Genomic DNA, 13,595 nt, shown 5'->3' with positions numbered 1-13,595 from the left:
CAAGTTCACTTTCCACCTGGAGCGACTTCCACCCGGGCTGCTTACAGCAAGGGCGCTTCGGACAACACTAATGTGGTGGGGGCCCCAAGCCCTCTCAAATGCATGGGCCTGGTCCTCAGACCCTCATCCATCTTGCCCCTCTGAGGAGGAGGGGCAGGGCAGGGCCTCCCAGGGCTCAAAGCCTATTAGCATCCTTAGCTGCTGGCAAGGACACGGAGTCCATGCTCAGCTAAGGGGAAAGATTCCTGGGTGATGAACTGGAGCACTTGGCTGGCAGGACCGTTGGCTCTTGTGCCCTTGCCAGGCCTGTAAGTGAAGCCCCAGGAGAGAGCGCGAAGGCCTGGATGAGGCCCAGCAGACCCAGCCCTGCAGCCAGACTTAAGGCATCATCCTGGGGAGAGAACATCCACAAGCAGCAGGCACTAATTCGGCCTGAGAGCTCCTGACCTCTTCCTCCACTGGTGGCCAAGGGCAAGGGTCAGCTGTGTGACCCTGACTGAGGGCAGCTCGAGTCTTGGACGACACCTGCTGCTGGGGAGACGGGTGAGGAAGGTACAGACCCCTGCGGCCTGGCTGGGCAGCAGGCCCCTTCTAAGAACAGTGGTGGGGGATGGGCGGTGACGGATGGGGTGTGAAGCAGGGTGGAGCCAGGACCTGGCCTGACCCTTGACCCAAGTCAGGCTGATGAGGTTGTCTCTTTAGGGAAACAAAACCGAAAGGAGTCAGAGATGGGGTCTCCAAAGGTGGTGCCTTCCCTTCCTGGACCCACATTTTCCCTCTCCGGAGGTCCTGACTCCTCAGGTACATTCCTCTCCACGCTTCAGAGGCTGCGGCCGATCGCTGCTCCACCTTATGTGCTGACCCAGGGCAAGCATTCTGCCCAGGGATTTTACTTTGCTTCCAAGAGCACCATCTGTTATCATCAGAGAATCCTGCAGAACAGGGCATGGGCCAGCCCTTTGGGATAAGTTGAGGGCAGCCAAGGCATGCCTTCTGCCATCTACTGTGGTAGGCAGATATGGCCTTACAGAAGCCATGCCCACCCCTTGAGGACCTCAGGGGTAGCAGGAGTCTTCCCGGACACTCTCCCAACTCAGTCATCTATATGCAGCCACCAGAGCAAGCTCCTGAAAGCAAACAGCAGACCTGCCACCCTGCTGAAGGCTCCCGTAGCTTCCAGTGCATCCCACCTGGTCCCTCACCTCCGCCCCACTCTCTGGTTTCAGTCCAGCCAAGCTGCTCCAGAACACACGGGCTCCTCCCCTCCTCACGGCCTCTGCACTTGCTGTTCTGAACCTAATGGAGTCCGGAATGCCATCCTGGCCCCCTGGCCTCACTCACTCATCTCACCATTCGGGGTGACCTCACCCCTTCGATTACTGCCCTCCTCCCACATGCTGCCTGCCCCAGTCCATGCCCCCCTTACAGTTCACACCAGAACCAATGCCTCCTCCTTCTGGACCTCTCGGTCTCCCCTGCCAGGCTGCACGTTCCTTGAGAGCTGAGAACTTGAGCCTTTCACTCAGGCTGTCTCCAGTCCCCGGGGCAGCATACACCCATGAGTGAGTCTGCGTGAATGAAGGCCCTCTAAAGGCTATTACTGGCCACCTGAGCCCTTGGCTCCTTCGCGGACCTCACGGCTCAGGGCTCAGGGAAGCCACAGTCTGGTGGCTGGGGTCACAAGGGAAGCAGACCTGAGGGTGGAAGGCTCCACCTGAGGGTGGAGGGCCGAGCCAGCCCCTGCCCAGCGTGGTGAATAGGGCATGGCCTCACCTGCCCCAGTGCCCTGTGTCCCTCTGGCAGGCAGCTATGAAGAGGCTGCTGGTACCTGGAATCAGCTGTGGAAATCTTCTCCTGTCCAAAGGAATGCTGTCCTGGCGCTTCTACTCCCTGTTTACCAGGCCAGAGAGGTTCTCAGGGGGTGGGGCAGTGCCCGAGAGACTGGTGGCTGGAGCTGGACACTCCCTGCCTGGACACCGACTCTGGGTGAAGGGACAGAACTGCCTGGCCAGGCCTTCCAAGCTGATCCAGCTTTAGTTGCCCTGCACCCTGAACCTGCCCTGAGCCCTCTGTCCAGGCAGAACTGCCTGAACCAGTTTGGGAGGCTCAGGGAGGCCAAGGGCTTGTAAATTCTTGGAAGCACTTCTGACCCTTCCTACCTGGTCCCTCTGCCCTGCGGGTCAGACCATAGGCAGGCCCTGGGTGCCTCCCACTTTGCCTTTCCTGCTCTCCCTCACGGCAGCGGCTCCACTCAAGAGCCGGCTGGAGTGTTGCCACCCCTGGCAGCAGGCCTGGCCTGCTGAATCAGAGTTAGCACTCGAAGGAGATCTCCAGGGTTCTGTCTGCAAGTGAATGACTGAGAATGGGGCCGGAAGGACAACTGCTCACCTAAGGACTGGAGCCAATGGTGGGGTTTCAGGCACTGCACCGTGTGGGCTGGGGGAGCTTTCCTTCCCCCAAAGACACCACTTCTAGCTGACAGTGACCCCCTCTCTGCCACAGTGGCTAAGGCCAGCCAGGCTATGGGGGGAAGGGCTGGTACAGGAGACTGTCTTGAAGGACCACAACTCCATGGCTGGGTGCGGGCCAGGCATCAGGAGGCTGCCATTCAAGCTCTAGCCCTAACACACATTTGCTGAGCAAGGCAGCTTGCTGCACTTGGGATTTCCCCACTCGATGGCACCATACCCAGGGGCAGGCCTGGGCAGGAGACCACATGGGAGAGCTTTAAACCTGGAAGCTTATACAGAGCTGGCTCCTTTTCCTTACTTGCTGCCTGTCTGTTTAGATAACTCACACCAGGTGAACAGGGCTGCAGGTGCTAGGCCATAGTCACAGTGCCTGGATGGCCGGGGCTCCATTCCTGGGAACCAGCCATGGTGAGGTGCTAACATCTGAGCCCACTGGAACTGCCAGCCTTCTCAGGAATGCCCAGCGTGGTGGACAGTTGTTGATATTGGCCACCTAGCATGGTTTCAGTCCTCGATCACAGAGTTGCATCTGAAGTAAGAATACTCCTGGACTTTTCAACCACGAGTGAATAAACCTTCTTTTTATTATTAAGTCAGTCTGGATAGGGTTTCTGTCACTTGCAGTAAGAGTCTTAACAGAAAACACTGCTTTCCCCAGCAGAGGGAGGGAGGAAAATAGGACTGAGAGGCATCAGATACCTAGAGGGAGCTCAGACTGGACCAGAGGCCTGGGCAGGCCGCCCTGGACCATGGAGAGCTCAGACTGCAGTCCCTGGGGCTGGCGGGCGTGCACAGGATGGCAGTCTCCTGCCTTGCTCTGAGTGAGCTCACATGCCTGGCCTGACAAGGCCCAACCAGCCAGACAGGTGGGCATCAGCAAGGTGGGTGGGTAGATGCTGGCTTCCTGGAAGCCTCTCTGGACCCACAGTCTTCTCTGCAAGGGGGCAGGGCCAGGTGTGCTGGTTGAAGGCCTCAGAACAGAGACCTCACTCCAGTCCTACCTTCTCTCTTGTCCCTAAAGGTGCCTGGGATCGTCTAATTCTAGAGCTACAGCTCAAAGGGCTGAGAAAGGACATTTGTTCCCAAGAGGCCTAGGTATTTGGGGCTTGCTGAATGAAAAGGTAATTTCCTTAAGTGGAACTAGAAAGATGCCAATATCCAAAAAGAGGCACTGGGGGTTCGGAGAAAAGAAGCCACTTCCGCTGTGCCCTCTACCCATGGGGTAGGGTCCCCTGGGGTAGGGAGGGCCCTTCGGAAGGCTGGGCAGCTTGGGGAACTCTGCGCTCTCAGGGGTTCGGGCAGAGGCATCTGCTTGGACCGAAGTGACAAGGGAAGCCCTCCCTCATGGCTGCAGACCTGGGGTCAGCTGTGGAAGGATGACCAGGACACGCCCGAGGCGTAGAACTCCACGTGGCTGGGCCAGTCCCCATCTCCACTGCCCTCCCTGTCCTCGTCTGAGTCATCGTCGTCTCCACTGGACGCCCCGCAGACGGCCCCCGCCAGGTAGGCCGACGGCCCGGGGGACCCGAGGCCCTGCTCCTCCACGTCCTCCTTCCGCTTCTGGGCGGCCAGCTCGCGGAAGCAGAGGCTGCAGACGCGCAGGGGCTTTGGAGAGAGGCGCGGCAGGAGGAAGCGCTCGCGGGAGCACTCGGCGCAGACCACGAAGCCACATTTGCGGCAGTGGTGCCGCCGCGTGAGCGCCGAGAAGCGCGTCTGCGTGCAGCGCATGCAGATATCCGTGGCCTTGTCGGGGATCCAGGGCGCCGCGTGCTCCGTGCTGGGCTGCAGGCCCGTGGCCAGCAGCTGCCGCCGCACGCACTCCTCAATGTGGCTGATCCACTCCTGGCGTTCCGTGGCGGAGGCGGCTGACACCACGAAGGACTTCTTGGCCGTCTTGATCATCCAGCGGTTCTTGGCCTGCAGAGTCTCCGGCAGCGTCTCCAATGTCACCTCCTCCAGCGGAATGATGTGCTGGCTGCGGTACTTGCGCTTGTTCAGCACGATGCTGCCGTACACCAGGATGTCGTTGAAGAGGAAGAAGATGCGCGGTTTGGCCTTCTTGCGGCACTCCTTGGTCAGCACGCCCTCACCCAGCAGCACTCGGCCCGGCAGGGCCAGTGGCTGCCCCGATGCCCCGAAGCAGCTCTCGACAGCCGCGATGCGCTGGCTGTTGATCTCCGTGTTTGCCAGGTAGTCCACCATCTTCAGCCACTCGGCTGTGGGAGGAGCGGCAGAGGAGGTGTCAGCTTGCTCTGACATAGCTTGGGGTCAGGACCACCCCCAACCCCCAGTTCCCCAACCCATAGGTCAGACAACCCACTAATTACCCCTTCTGCAACCCAGGAGGCCCAGATGTGCCACTCAACCAAGGCAACTGGCTGCTCCAGAAGCCACCCCTTACACGTGGAGTTACTGGGAGGTGAGGGGTATGTGGAAGCCAGTCCAGGATGGGAAAGCAGTACTAAAGATGTGTGACTGAGTGCGGGCAGGGTGGTGGGGGCTCAACCCTTGGGGAGCCTTGGAAGACAGGGTAGAACAAGCCTCAACACCATCCACCACCCAAGGGACAAGGACACTGAGCCCCAACTCCCATCAGGGGCTTCTGGGAGCACCAACTACCCAGTGCTTTGGGCCTGTCTCAGGCAGAAGGGTGCAGGAGCCTTCTGGGGAATGCCAGACAATGGAGTGCTGCAAACTCAAAGGTCACTGACTCCCCTATCTACCAAGCCAAAGCATCACAGACCCTGCAACCCACTCAGTCAGCCCGTGGACCCATTCACGAGCCACTCAGGAAGCAACTACCGTGTGCCTAGCACCGTTCCATGCACTGGGGATACAGTGAATAAGAAAAGGCTCCTGTTCTGATGGAACACCACCGACACCAGCATCACAGGCACCACTGCAGAGTGCTTCCATGTCAATCAGGACTATCTCAACTTGTCCTCACACCAACCCTAACTCGTAGAATTACCATTAACAGAAGGAAACTGAGGCTCTGTTAGGAATCAGGCAGCCCAGAGCCTGCACAGCTGGAGACCACACTGCCCAGAGCCCTCCCCCAAGGAGCAAGAGGCCTCTATCCTCCTCTGCCAAGCACTCCACATGGTAGCCCCAGCTCTCACCTGGGCCTCCTCTGCTCTGTCCACACCTACTCCCCTTGACTCACCAGACTCACAGCATTGAAGACACCCAAACACTGCTGACCCAGGTCAAGCCTGCAGTCCCAGCTCTCCCCTGAGCTGCCCCTGTGACCTCCCACCAGCTCCTCTTCTTTTCAGAAACGAACCACCATTCACCTAGTTGTGGAAGCCTGAAATCTAGGACTCATCCTTGAATCTCCTCTTTCCTGTACTCCCAACATTCAACCAGTGAGCAAGCTCCATCATTTTTCTCTCTCACACTTGGCCCTAGTTTGCGCACTTCTCACCACAACTCCAGCAAGGCTATCTCCCTTTCCGAAAGAGTCTCTCTGACTCCAGCTCAGGCAGCTTCTCCCCCAACCCAGGAAAGCGTTGGCAAATCATGGCCTGAAGGTCAAATCTGGCCCTCAGTCTGGTTTTGTGAATAAAGCTTTATTGGAACAGAGCCATGTCATTCATTTACAGTGGTCGCTGCTGCTTTCCTGCTGCAATAACAGAGCTGAGAGCTGTGATAGAGACCACATTTACTGTCTTTACAGAGAGCGTTTGCAAACCCCTTCTGTAGGATGTTACCCTATTTTGCTTTTTCTTCACAAGATTTATCAGGAGCTGATATTTTCTTGTCTATCCATCATTTGCTTCCATGTTTTCTATTTCCCTCACCCACTACTAAATTCCATCAGAACAGGATTCTTTTCTTATTCACTGTATCCCCAATACCTGGAACAGTGCTAAGCACACAGTAGGTGCTTCCTGAGAGGTTAGTGAATGACTGAACCAAAGCTCCCTCAGGCCCAGTGTGGGAGGAATGAGCCTCCGCCTCCTGTCTCTGAAGAGGAAGCAGAAGAGAGCGGACCCCACAGCCGCCGCCACCACCACCACCAAGTGCATACAAGCAGAGAGCACGCCCCTGACCAAACCGATCACACTCACAGAGTTTCTAGGTCACCACACTGCAGTTCCGTAAGTCTGGCCACCTGTGGGAGGCTGGAGTGGGGCCAATGCAGGGGCTGGAGGCGTTACACAACAGGGGTGCTCAGCCCTGAGGCACGTATCACTTGCCCCTCTCAGACCACAAGCTGTCCTGAGAAGAGCTGTCCACACCACCTTATGTAAGAACCACTGTTTTTAGGCTGCATGTTGCAAACCCAGCTGATTATCAGTGACAGCCCTGGGCCATCCTGTGAGGACCAGTCGCCACGCCCCTGTTGTGGACAGTCTGGCAACATTCCAGAGGCCACCCCCAGGATCCCTGGGACGGGCTAGATGAGGGTTCCGCTGGAGAAGCTCAGAGCAGAGCCAAAGGAGAGGCACCAAGAGCAGTGACTTTGGGACCCGTGGCAGTGACAACAGAGATTCTTGGCAGAGGGAAAGGGCAGAACAAAGGGTGAGCTGGGTGCATTCACACAATGGGCTACTGTCAGCACCCAATCCACGTGGGTCAACATGGAGCGACAATAGACACCAAACGCTGAGTGGAAAAAGCGCCCTGCAGAACGATCTGACCCTGTGTATGCAGAAATTCTGCATTTAAGAAGTGTTCACAAACTATATCTGTAAATAAAAGTGGACAGGATGGAGCCTTGCACCCATGAGGATGGCTGCTATATAAAAAAACAAAAACAGGAAATAAGTGTTGGCAGGGGGACGTGGAAAAGTTAGAACCCTCCATGCACTGTGGGTGGGAATGTAAACTGGTGCAGTCACTGGGGAAAAAAGTATGGAGGTCCCTCTAAAAATTAAAAATAGAACTACCATATGATTCAGCAATCTACTTCTGATTATTTATCCAAAGCACTGGAAGCAGTATCTACAAATGGTATTTGCACACTCATGATCATAGCAGCATTATTCACAACGGTCAAGCAGTGGAAGCAACCCAAGTGTCCACTGATGGATGAATGGATAAACAGAATGTGGTATGGACACAATGGAATATTATTCGGCCTTAAAAAGAAGTCCCATCACTCGCTACAATATGGATGGATCTTGAAGACATTATGCCAACTAAATTAAGCTAGTCAGAAAAAGACAAATACCACGATTCCACTAATATGATATATCTATAGTAGTCAAACTTATAGAAACAGAAAGTAGCAAGGTGGTTACCAGGGCTAGGGGTGGAGAAGGAGGAAGAGCAGGGGAGGAGGGGTGAGAGGGAGAGGAGAGTTGTTATTTAATGGGTTTAGCGTTTCAGTTTTGCAAGATGGAAAGAATTCTGGAGATATTTCACACCAATAGGAGTATACTTAATACTACTGAACTGTAAGCTTTAAAATGGTCAAGATGGTTTACAAAAAGAGATGGACACAAAGCAAGATCAGGAGAAAAATGGGCTAGGGGAGGCATTAGGCATGTTAGATCAAAGATTTCAGCTTTATCTACAATATTTTATTTCTTTCATTAAAAAAAAAAAAGGCAGCAGCATATGTGATAAAGTCCCAGTACCAATCAATTCTGGGAAGTGGGAACATGAGCTTTTTCTTTCTCTCTCTCTCAATATAAGGTCCTCAAAGAGAAAAGAATTACAGTATAATGTCTGGGTCAACAGCTGTAGGCTCTACTGGCCTTGCAGTGAGTGACCTGGCTGGGCCTCCCCTGAGCACACAGCAGCAGGGCCCAGGCTGCAGGACATGCTAGGATGAACTTCTCAGGATGGAATACCACCTGTTCCCTCCAAAACTCCTGGGTGTCGCCACCTGGCAGAAGTGGGTGGAACCCCAATCTTGCAGCCACACACCGAGGCCTAACACACAGCGCCAAGGCAGATGGACTTTATGTGGAGAGAAGAGCAGGTGTCCACCCACCCCCACCCCCCCCCGCAACCCTGGCCTGGTGGGGTTGGGTGAGCTCTGGAGGCACACTTGCCCAGAATCCACCTCTGACTAGATGCTACCCTGGTGGGCGGCATAGAGGAAGTGAGGGGCAGTGCCCATGAAGGGGAGAGCTTTGGGCAGGGGAAGGCCTGTAACGCTGTCTCCCTGTCCCTTGTAGGAGGCCCCAGGAGGCCCCACGCTGCTGGGTCCCTCGTCAGTGGTTTATAGACCCCCTCCAGGCCCTGGTAGGCCCCGTTCAGCTGTTGGCAGCAAAACACGGCCCAGGAAGGATGGGGAGTACCTGGCGACCATGGAAGGGGTCTGGTCTCTGAGCTGAGCCTACACACAGGCGGGGTAGAGGGAAGGCCTCCTCCTCCGTGGGCCTCCAGCAAGCAGCAGCTGGGGTGAGGGGCCAGCAGATGGCGTCCTCCTGGGGAGCTCCCCGACATCCGCCCACCACAGCTGCCACCACAACCAGAACTTCACTTCACACCTGGTTTAACAAGGCCTGGAGATTTGTTTTCTTGGCCATGTCAATTATTTCCCTGATCAGGGGTCCAACCTGCACCCCCCTGCAGTGGAAATGTGGAGTCTTAGCCACCGGACCCCCAGGGAAAGCCCCAGGAGCTTTTCTTGGGAAATGTGGCAGCAACCCCACCTCCCCATCCCCCACCCCTCCCAGCAGATGAGAAATCCTCCTCTTCTTACTAAAGAAGTGAACTACCCTCCCTTAGGACAGGGCGGAGGGAGAGCTGAGCCTGTGCCTGTTCCTTTTGCGGCTGCCTGCCCCAGGACAGCCTGTGCTGACCCCTGTGTGGTACCCCAAGTGCTGACAGAAGATGGACACTCATGAAGGGCCAGTGTCTGGGAGCAAAGAAGTAAACAGGCCAGCTCTTTCTTGCATGTTTTTGAAGTGGGGCAGGCTCCAGGGCTGGCCTTCCTGAACACCAGGGATCCCACCATCTGAATTAGGCCAACGGCTCTCTCAGTGAGTAAGCCATGCTCCAGGTGTCACTGGGTGGCCAGGGTTCTACGCCTGACAGTTGAGGTGTCACACGTGACCTACACCAGAGGCAGCAAATCTACACCAGGTCCGAACCACTGCCAGCTTTTCTAAAAACAATTTATTGGAACATAGCCATATGCAACAGTGATCGGGCTGCAAAGCCTAGAGTATTTACCATTTGGCCCTTCACAGAAAAAGTGTGCAGACCCCTGATCTATACCCCCCCCCCACACTGTCAAATGCATAATGTGTCTGCTCCAGGGACACACCTGACATGGGGCCATGTCTTGATGAAGCTAGTCTCCTCCACTTGGACACAGCCTTTGAGATTCAAAGAGCTGTCTGGGGCCCCAACCTGGGAACCCTGTATAGTAGGACCTGGGAGGGGCACTCAGGTCCACCCTCCCATTAAGAGTTACAGTTGGGGACATTGCTTATCAGAGAGGACGTTACCTGGCCAAGGTCACAGAGGGAGTCAGGGTGTTGGCCCTTTGGACTACCCCTTGGCTTCCCCTTAGGGCAGGGCTGATTTACCACCTGACCTTCATTCCCTCCAGTCCCAACCCGGCCCACATTGTCTTCATGCCTACCTGACTTTACCTTCTAAATATTTACTAAAGTCCTACTATGTGCCTGGCACAGTTCTACTAGGCAGGACTAGGCACCAGGTTACAGCCGGGAGCTAGGGACCAGATCTTTCAGTATCACACAGCCTGGTGCAACAGCCAGACTAGAAAGTATCCATAAATCAACAAGGTGATTTCTGACTGTGAATGCCACAAAGAAAAGGGCTGATGTGCTGAGCAAGGCTAGGGTGAGGGTGGTAGTCAGGAAAGGCCTGGTGAGGAAGTGACCCTGCACCAGCCTGAATGTGAAGAATTTTAGCCATGCAAAGGCCTGAGGGGAAAAAGTTCTGGGCTGAGGGAACAGCTCAAAGACCTGACTATGGAGACAGGAGGAGTAACAGGTAAGGTTAAAGGTGCTGTGGGAGCCAGTCTTGCAGGTCCACAGGCCAAGATGAGGATCTGAGTTTCTCTCCAAGCACAATCCAAGTGTCCTTTCCTTCCAGAGGGGCCACCCCTCAGGCTTGTCCAGTTCTATGCTTCCTGGAAAGCCCTCCTCCATGAAAAGAATAGTAATAAGGAAAATAAACCAGGGGTGCCATTAACTGAGAGCTTACAGCTTACAGGCACAACGGTAAGCACACTGCAAGTATTATCATGCCGACTCTTCACAAAAGCCCCATGGGGGAAGGTGCCACCTCCATCATCCAAAGTCACTGCCCAACGTCCCAGCTCCAAGACAACCATGAGCTGCTGAAGACAGAATCCGAAATCCTCAGATTCAGAGGGCAGGACCCTTCTCCAAATGCCTGATCTCCAACCCTCAACCCTCTCCACCCAGGTCAAGGGGTGGCCTGGGCATGTCCATTAGCTTGGCTGAGCTGCCCAGTCCCTTCCTTTCTTGTAGTGGGCTGGGTTGCACAAGTCCCTTAGCTCAGCTGGGCTGCCTCAGTTGCCCATCCTGGCAGCCCTGGGGGCTGATGTCTGCAGGGACACAGACTGAAGTCAGAGACAGCCCCAGTGGAAACTGCAGGCCCAGGAACATGCCAGCATTAAGTGGAAATTCGCCAGCAATCATCCTCCCCTCTTCCCTGGCTTCTGACCTCCCTGGTGGTGAGATAACAACGCTGTTCAAATTCCAAACGAATATATCCCTGATCAAGTTACAAAGTGACTCAGGGAATCCACTTTCCTATCTGAAAAAGTGGCTGGATGACAACTCTCCCCTGCACAGCTCTTCAGGTGTTCAGGGAGAGAGAAAGGGAAGGAGATTCTGGGTGATTCCATGCTAGGAACTGCCACCTCTTTCTGGGTCAGCCTCAGTACTTCCTCTGTGAAATTGGAGATTAAGTCTGGCCTTGTTTCCTTTGACAACTCCCACCAAAAGTCACAAACTCAGAGGCTTCAAGAGCCAGCGAGCACCCAGGCAACCCGGAAAGCGCTACCACCCTGCCTCTCCTCCCCGCTTCCCTGGGCCAAACTATCCCTGCCCACTGCTCCACACCCTGCAGACTGGGACCAAGAGTGGCGGCCCCCACGATGGCGTGAGTCAGGAATCCCCGAACCCTCCCCAGACAGCAGGAGTGCTGAGATCCTTGCTGTCCCGGGCTTCAACATCCACAGGCGTCTCCAGACCGTTTCTGCTCTCACTTCGTGCATCCCCCCGGGGACCCTGCCTCGACATCGGAGACCCCCATACCTGTTTTCACCCCGCTGTCCTTGGAGCTCCTAGCAGCCCCCCGCCCCTCCTCCAGCCCCACCAGCCAGCAATAAGCGCCTTGGTCCGTGCCTTTGCTCAGGGCCAGAGTCCGAGATGGCACCGGCCTCGCGACCGCCCCGCCCGAGTCCAGGGGCCACCTAGACGAGGAGCCCGGGGGAGCTGGGAGGCAGTTGGCAGGGAGCCCGCCTGCTCCGGGCGCCCCGGCCTGGCTGGTGACCCTTACCTCCTCAGCCGGGGGCCCTCGCGTCTCGCGCCCCACCAGGCAGTCGGCCAGACAGACCGCACTCTGCTGCCGCTTTCCGCTTGCCGGAGGGGGCCAACCCCCGCCGCCCAAGCCGCCGCGTTCCAACTCTCCTGGACACGCCCCCCTACCCCGGCGGCTCCGCCTATCGGAGCCTGGGCGCGAGGCGGGGGCGGAGCCTGGACGCCAACTCTCGGAGTCGGAGTTCCAGAGAAATGTGAGCGTGCCGAGCGGAGTGCATTTGGGTGTGTTGGCGCTGCAGGCGGTGCGGGCGGGGGGCTTCCTTGTCGCTCTCTCCCGGGACTGGCAACCCAGACTCAAGCCCCCCAGTCTCCCTTTCCGCCATCGCGCTCCGCACGCCGGACCCACAGAAGACTTCGAACTCACCCAACTGGGGCCTTCGGGCCAGGGAAGGGGTTGGGGAGGGAGGCGGTGGCATTACTGTGCCTTCCGCCGCCGCTGGTGGGACTCCCTGCTGCTGGCTGGCATAGTCCTGTCTCAGCAATCGAGAGATTGATAATCATAATATTAAAATTCTTTAGCATTTTATGTTTTATATTTTAAACTTGTATAGTGGAAACTTTCAAACATACACTGAAGGAAAGAAGCTAATGGACTCAATGTATCCATCGCCTAACTCCAACATTATCTACCGGTTTTGCCCTCTTTCTCCACCCTCCCCCACCCACTCCGCAACACTGAGCTGAAATGAAAGTCCAAGCCTCAGAGTCATCACTCCTGGAGGGCTGTCTTAACCTCCTTCTGGCCTCCCTCAACACTTCGTTTCACACTAGCTTCTTCTTCCTGTTCCTCAAAACCCCAAGGTTGTTCTCACCTCTGGGCCTTTGCACTTCCTTTTTGCCGCCAGATCTTCTCATGGCTGCATTTTTGGCATTGAGATCCAACTCCAACTGTCACCTCCTCCGAGGCTTCCCTGACCTCTGAGGTCACCCTCATCTGCCTCACTCCCGTTTTGTTATTTTGTAAACCACATCTCCCAACCTGAAGTCATCCAATTAGGTCGCTTGTTTACATGTTCATGGCTTGTCTGCCCCACCTAGACTGTGAGCCCTGCGGCTGAACTCTACCCATCTTGTTCACTCCTTTCTCCAGTGCTGAGAGCGGAGTTCAGCCTTTAGTAAATGTCTGTGGCACGGATGAGTTTGCCTTGCCAAATAGGGCAGAGCGGGGTAACTGTGAAGAGGGGCTGGCGCAGGCCAGGGCAGTGCCCGCTGGGCCAGGACCAACGCAGGAGGAAGCTCCAGGTGCCTGGGTCCAGACCTCAGACTCTGCCCAGGGCTGGGGCCTGGAGGGCTGGTGCTGGGAGGCATGAGCTGATAGGGGGTTGGCCTGCTCTCCTGGGTGGTGTGGGCAGAGGCTGTGAAGTGGGGCCCAGTGCTGGGGATCTGCCTTTGCCAGCCAGAGTGGAGTGGGGCCAGGACATGGGCACATTCCCACAGGGGAAGGGGTTGGAGTGAGGGAGGAGAGAGCAGGGAGAGACTAAGAGAAAGAGGGGGAGTGGAGGCGATTGATGGGCAAGTAAGAGGGCCACCACCTGTGACCTTGGAGAGTCCACGTACCCCACTACAGCATCCCCAACTCCACCACCTTCCCAGCTATTACCCTCACCTAATTGAA

General features: G+C 56.0%; 1 protein-coding gene across 2 annotated transcripts; it reads right to left on the bottom strand.

Moving 5' to 3' along the window:
* On the bottom strand, positions 3,021 to 12,082 carry PLEKHF1 (pleckstrin homology and FYVE domain containing 1). 2 transcript variants are annotated; one of them, XM_018062242.1, is made up of 2 exons: positions 11,940 to 12,082; positions 3,021 to 4,687 (listed from the first exon to the last, which is right to left on the bottom strand). In XM_018062242.1, the coding sequence occupies exon 2, from the start codon at positions 4,671 to 4,673 to the stop codon at positions 3,834 to 3,836; it is 840 nt and encodes a 279-aa protein (XP_017917731.1). In that variant the 5' UTR covers positions 4,674 to 4,687; positions 11,940 to 12,082; the 3' UTR covers positions 3,021 to 3,833. The 2 variants fall into 2 exon arrangements, with proteins under 2 accessions (XP_017917731.1, XP_017917732.1); XM_018062243.1 differs by lacking the exon at positions 11,940 to 12,082 and adding an exon at positions 11,696 to 11,744.

Source organism: Capra hircus, chromosome 18 (genome assembly GCF_001704415.2).
Source record: "Capra hircus breed San Clemente chromosome 18, ASM170441v1, whole genome shotgun sequence".
NCBI lineage: Eukaryota > Metazoa > Chordata > Mammalia > Artiodactyla > Bovidae > Capra > Capra hircus.
The sequence above is the reverse complement of the archived record's forward strand: the minus strand, read 5'-3'. Positions and strand labels throughout refer to the sequence as shown.

Bases quoted from the DNA above. Each gene is read 5' to 3' on its own strand.
- PLEKHF1 (XM_018062242.1), bottom strand. From the start codon at position 4,673: ATGGTGGACTACCTGGCAAACACGGAGATCAACAGCCAGCGCATCGCG.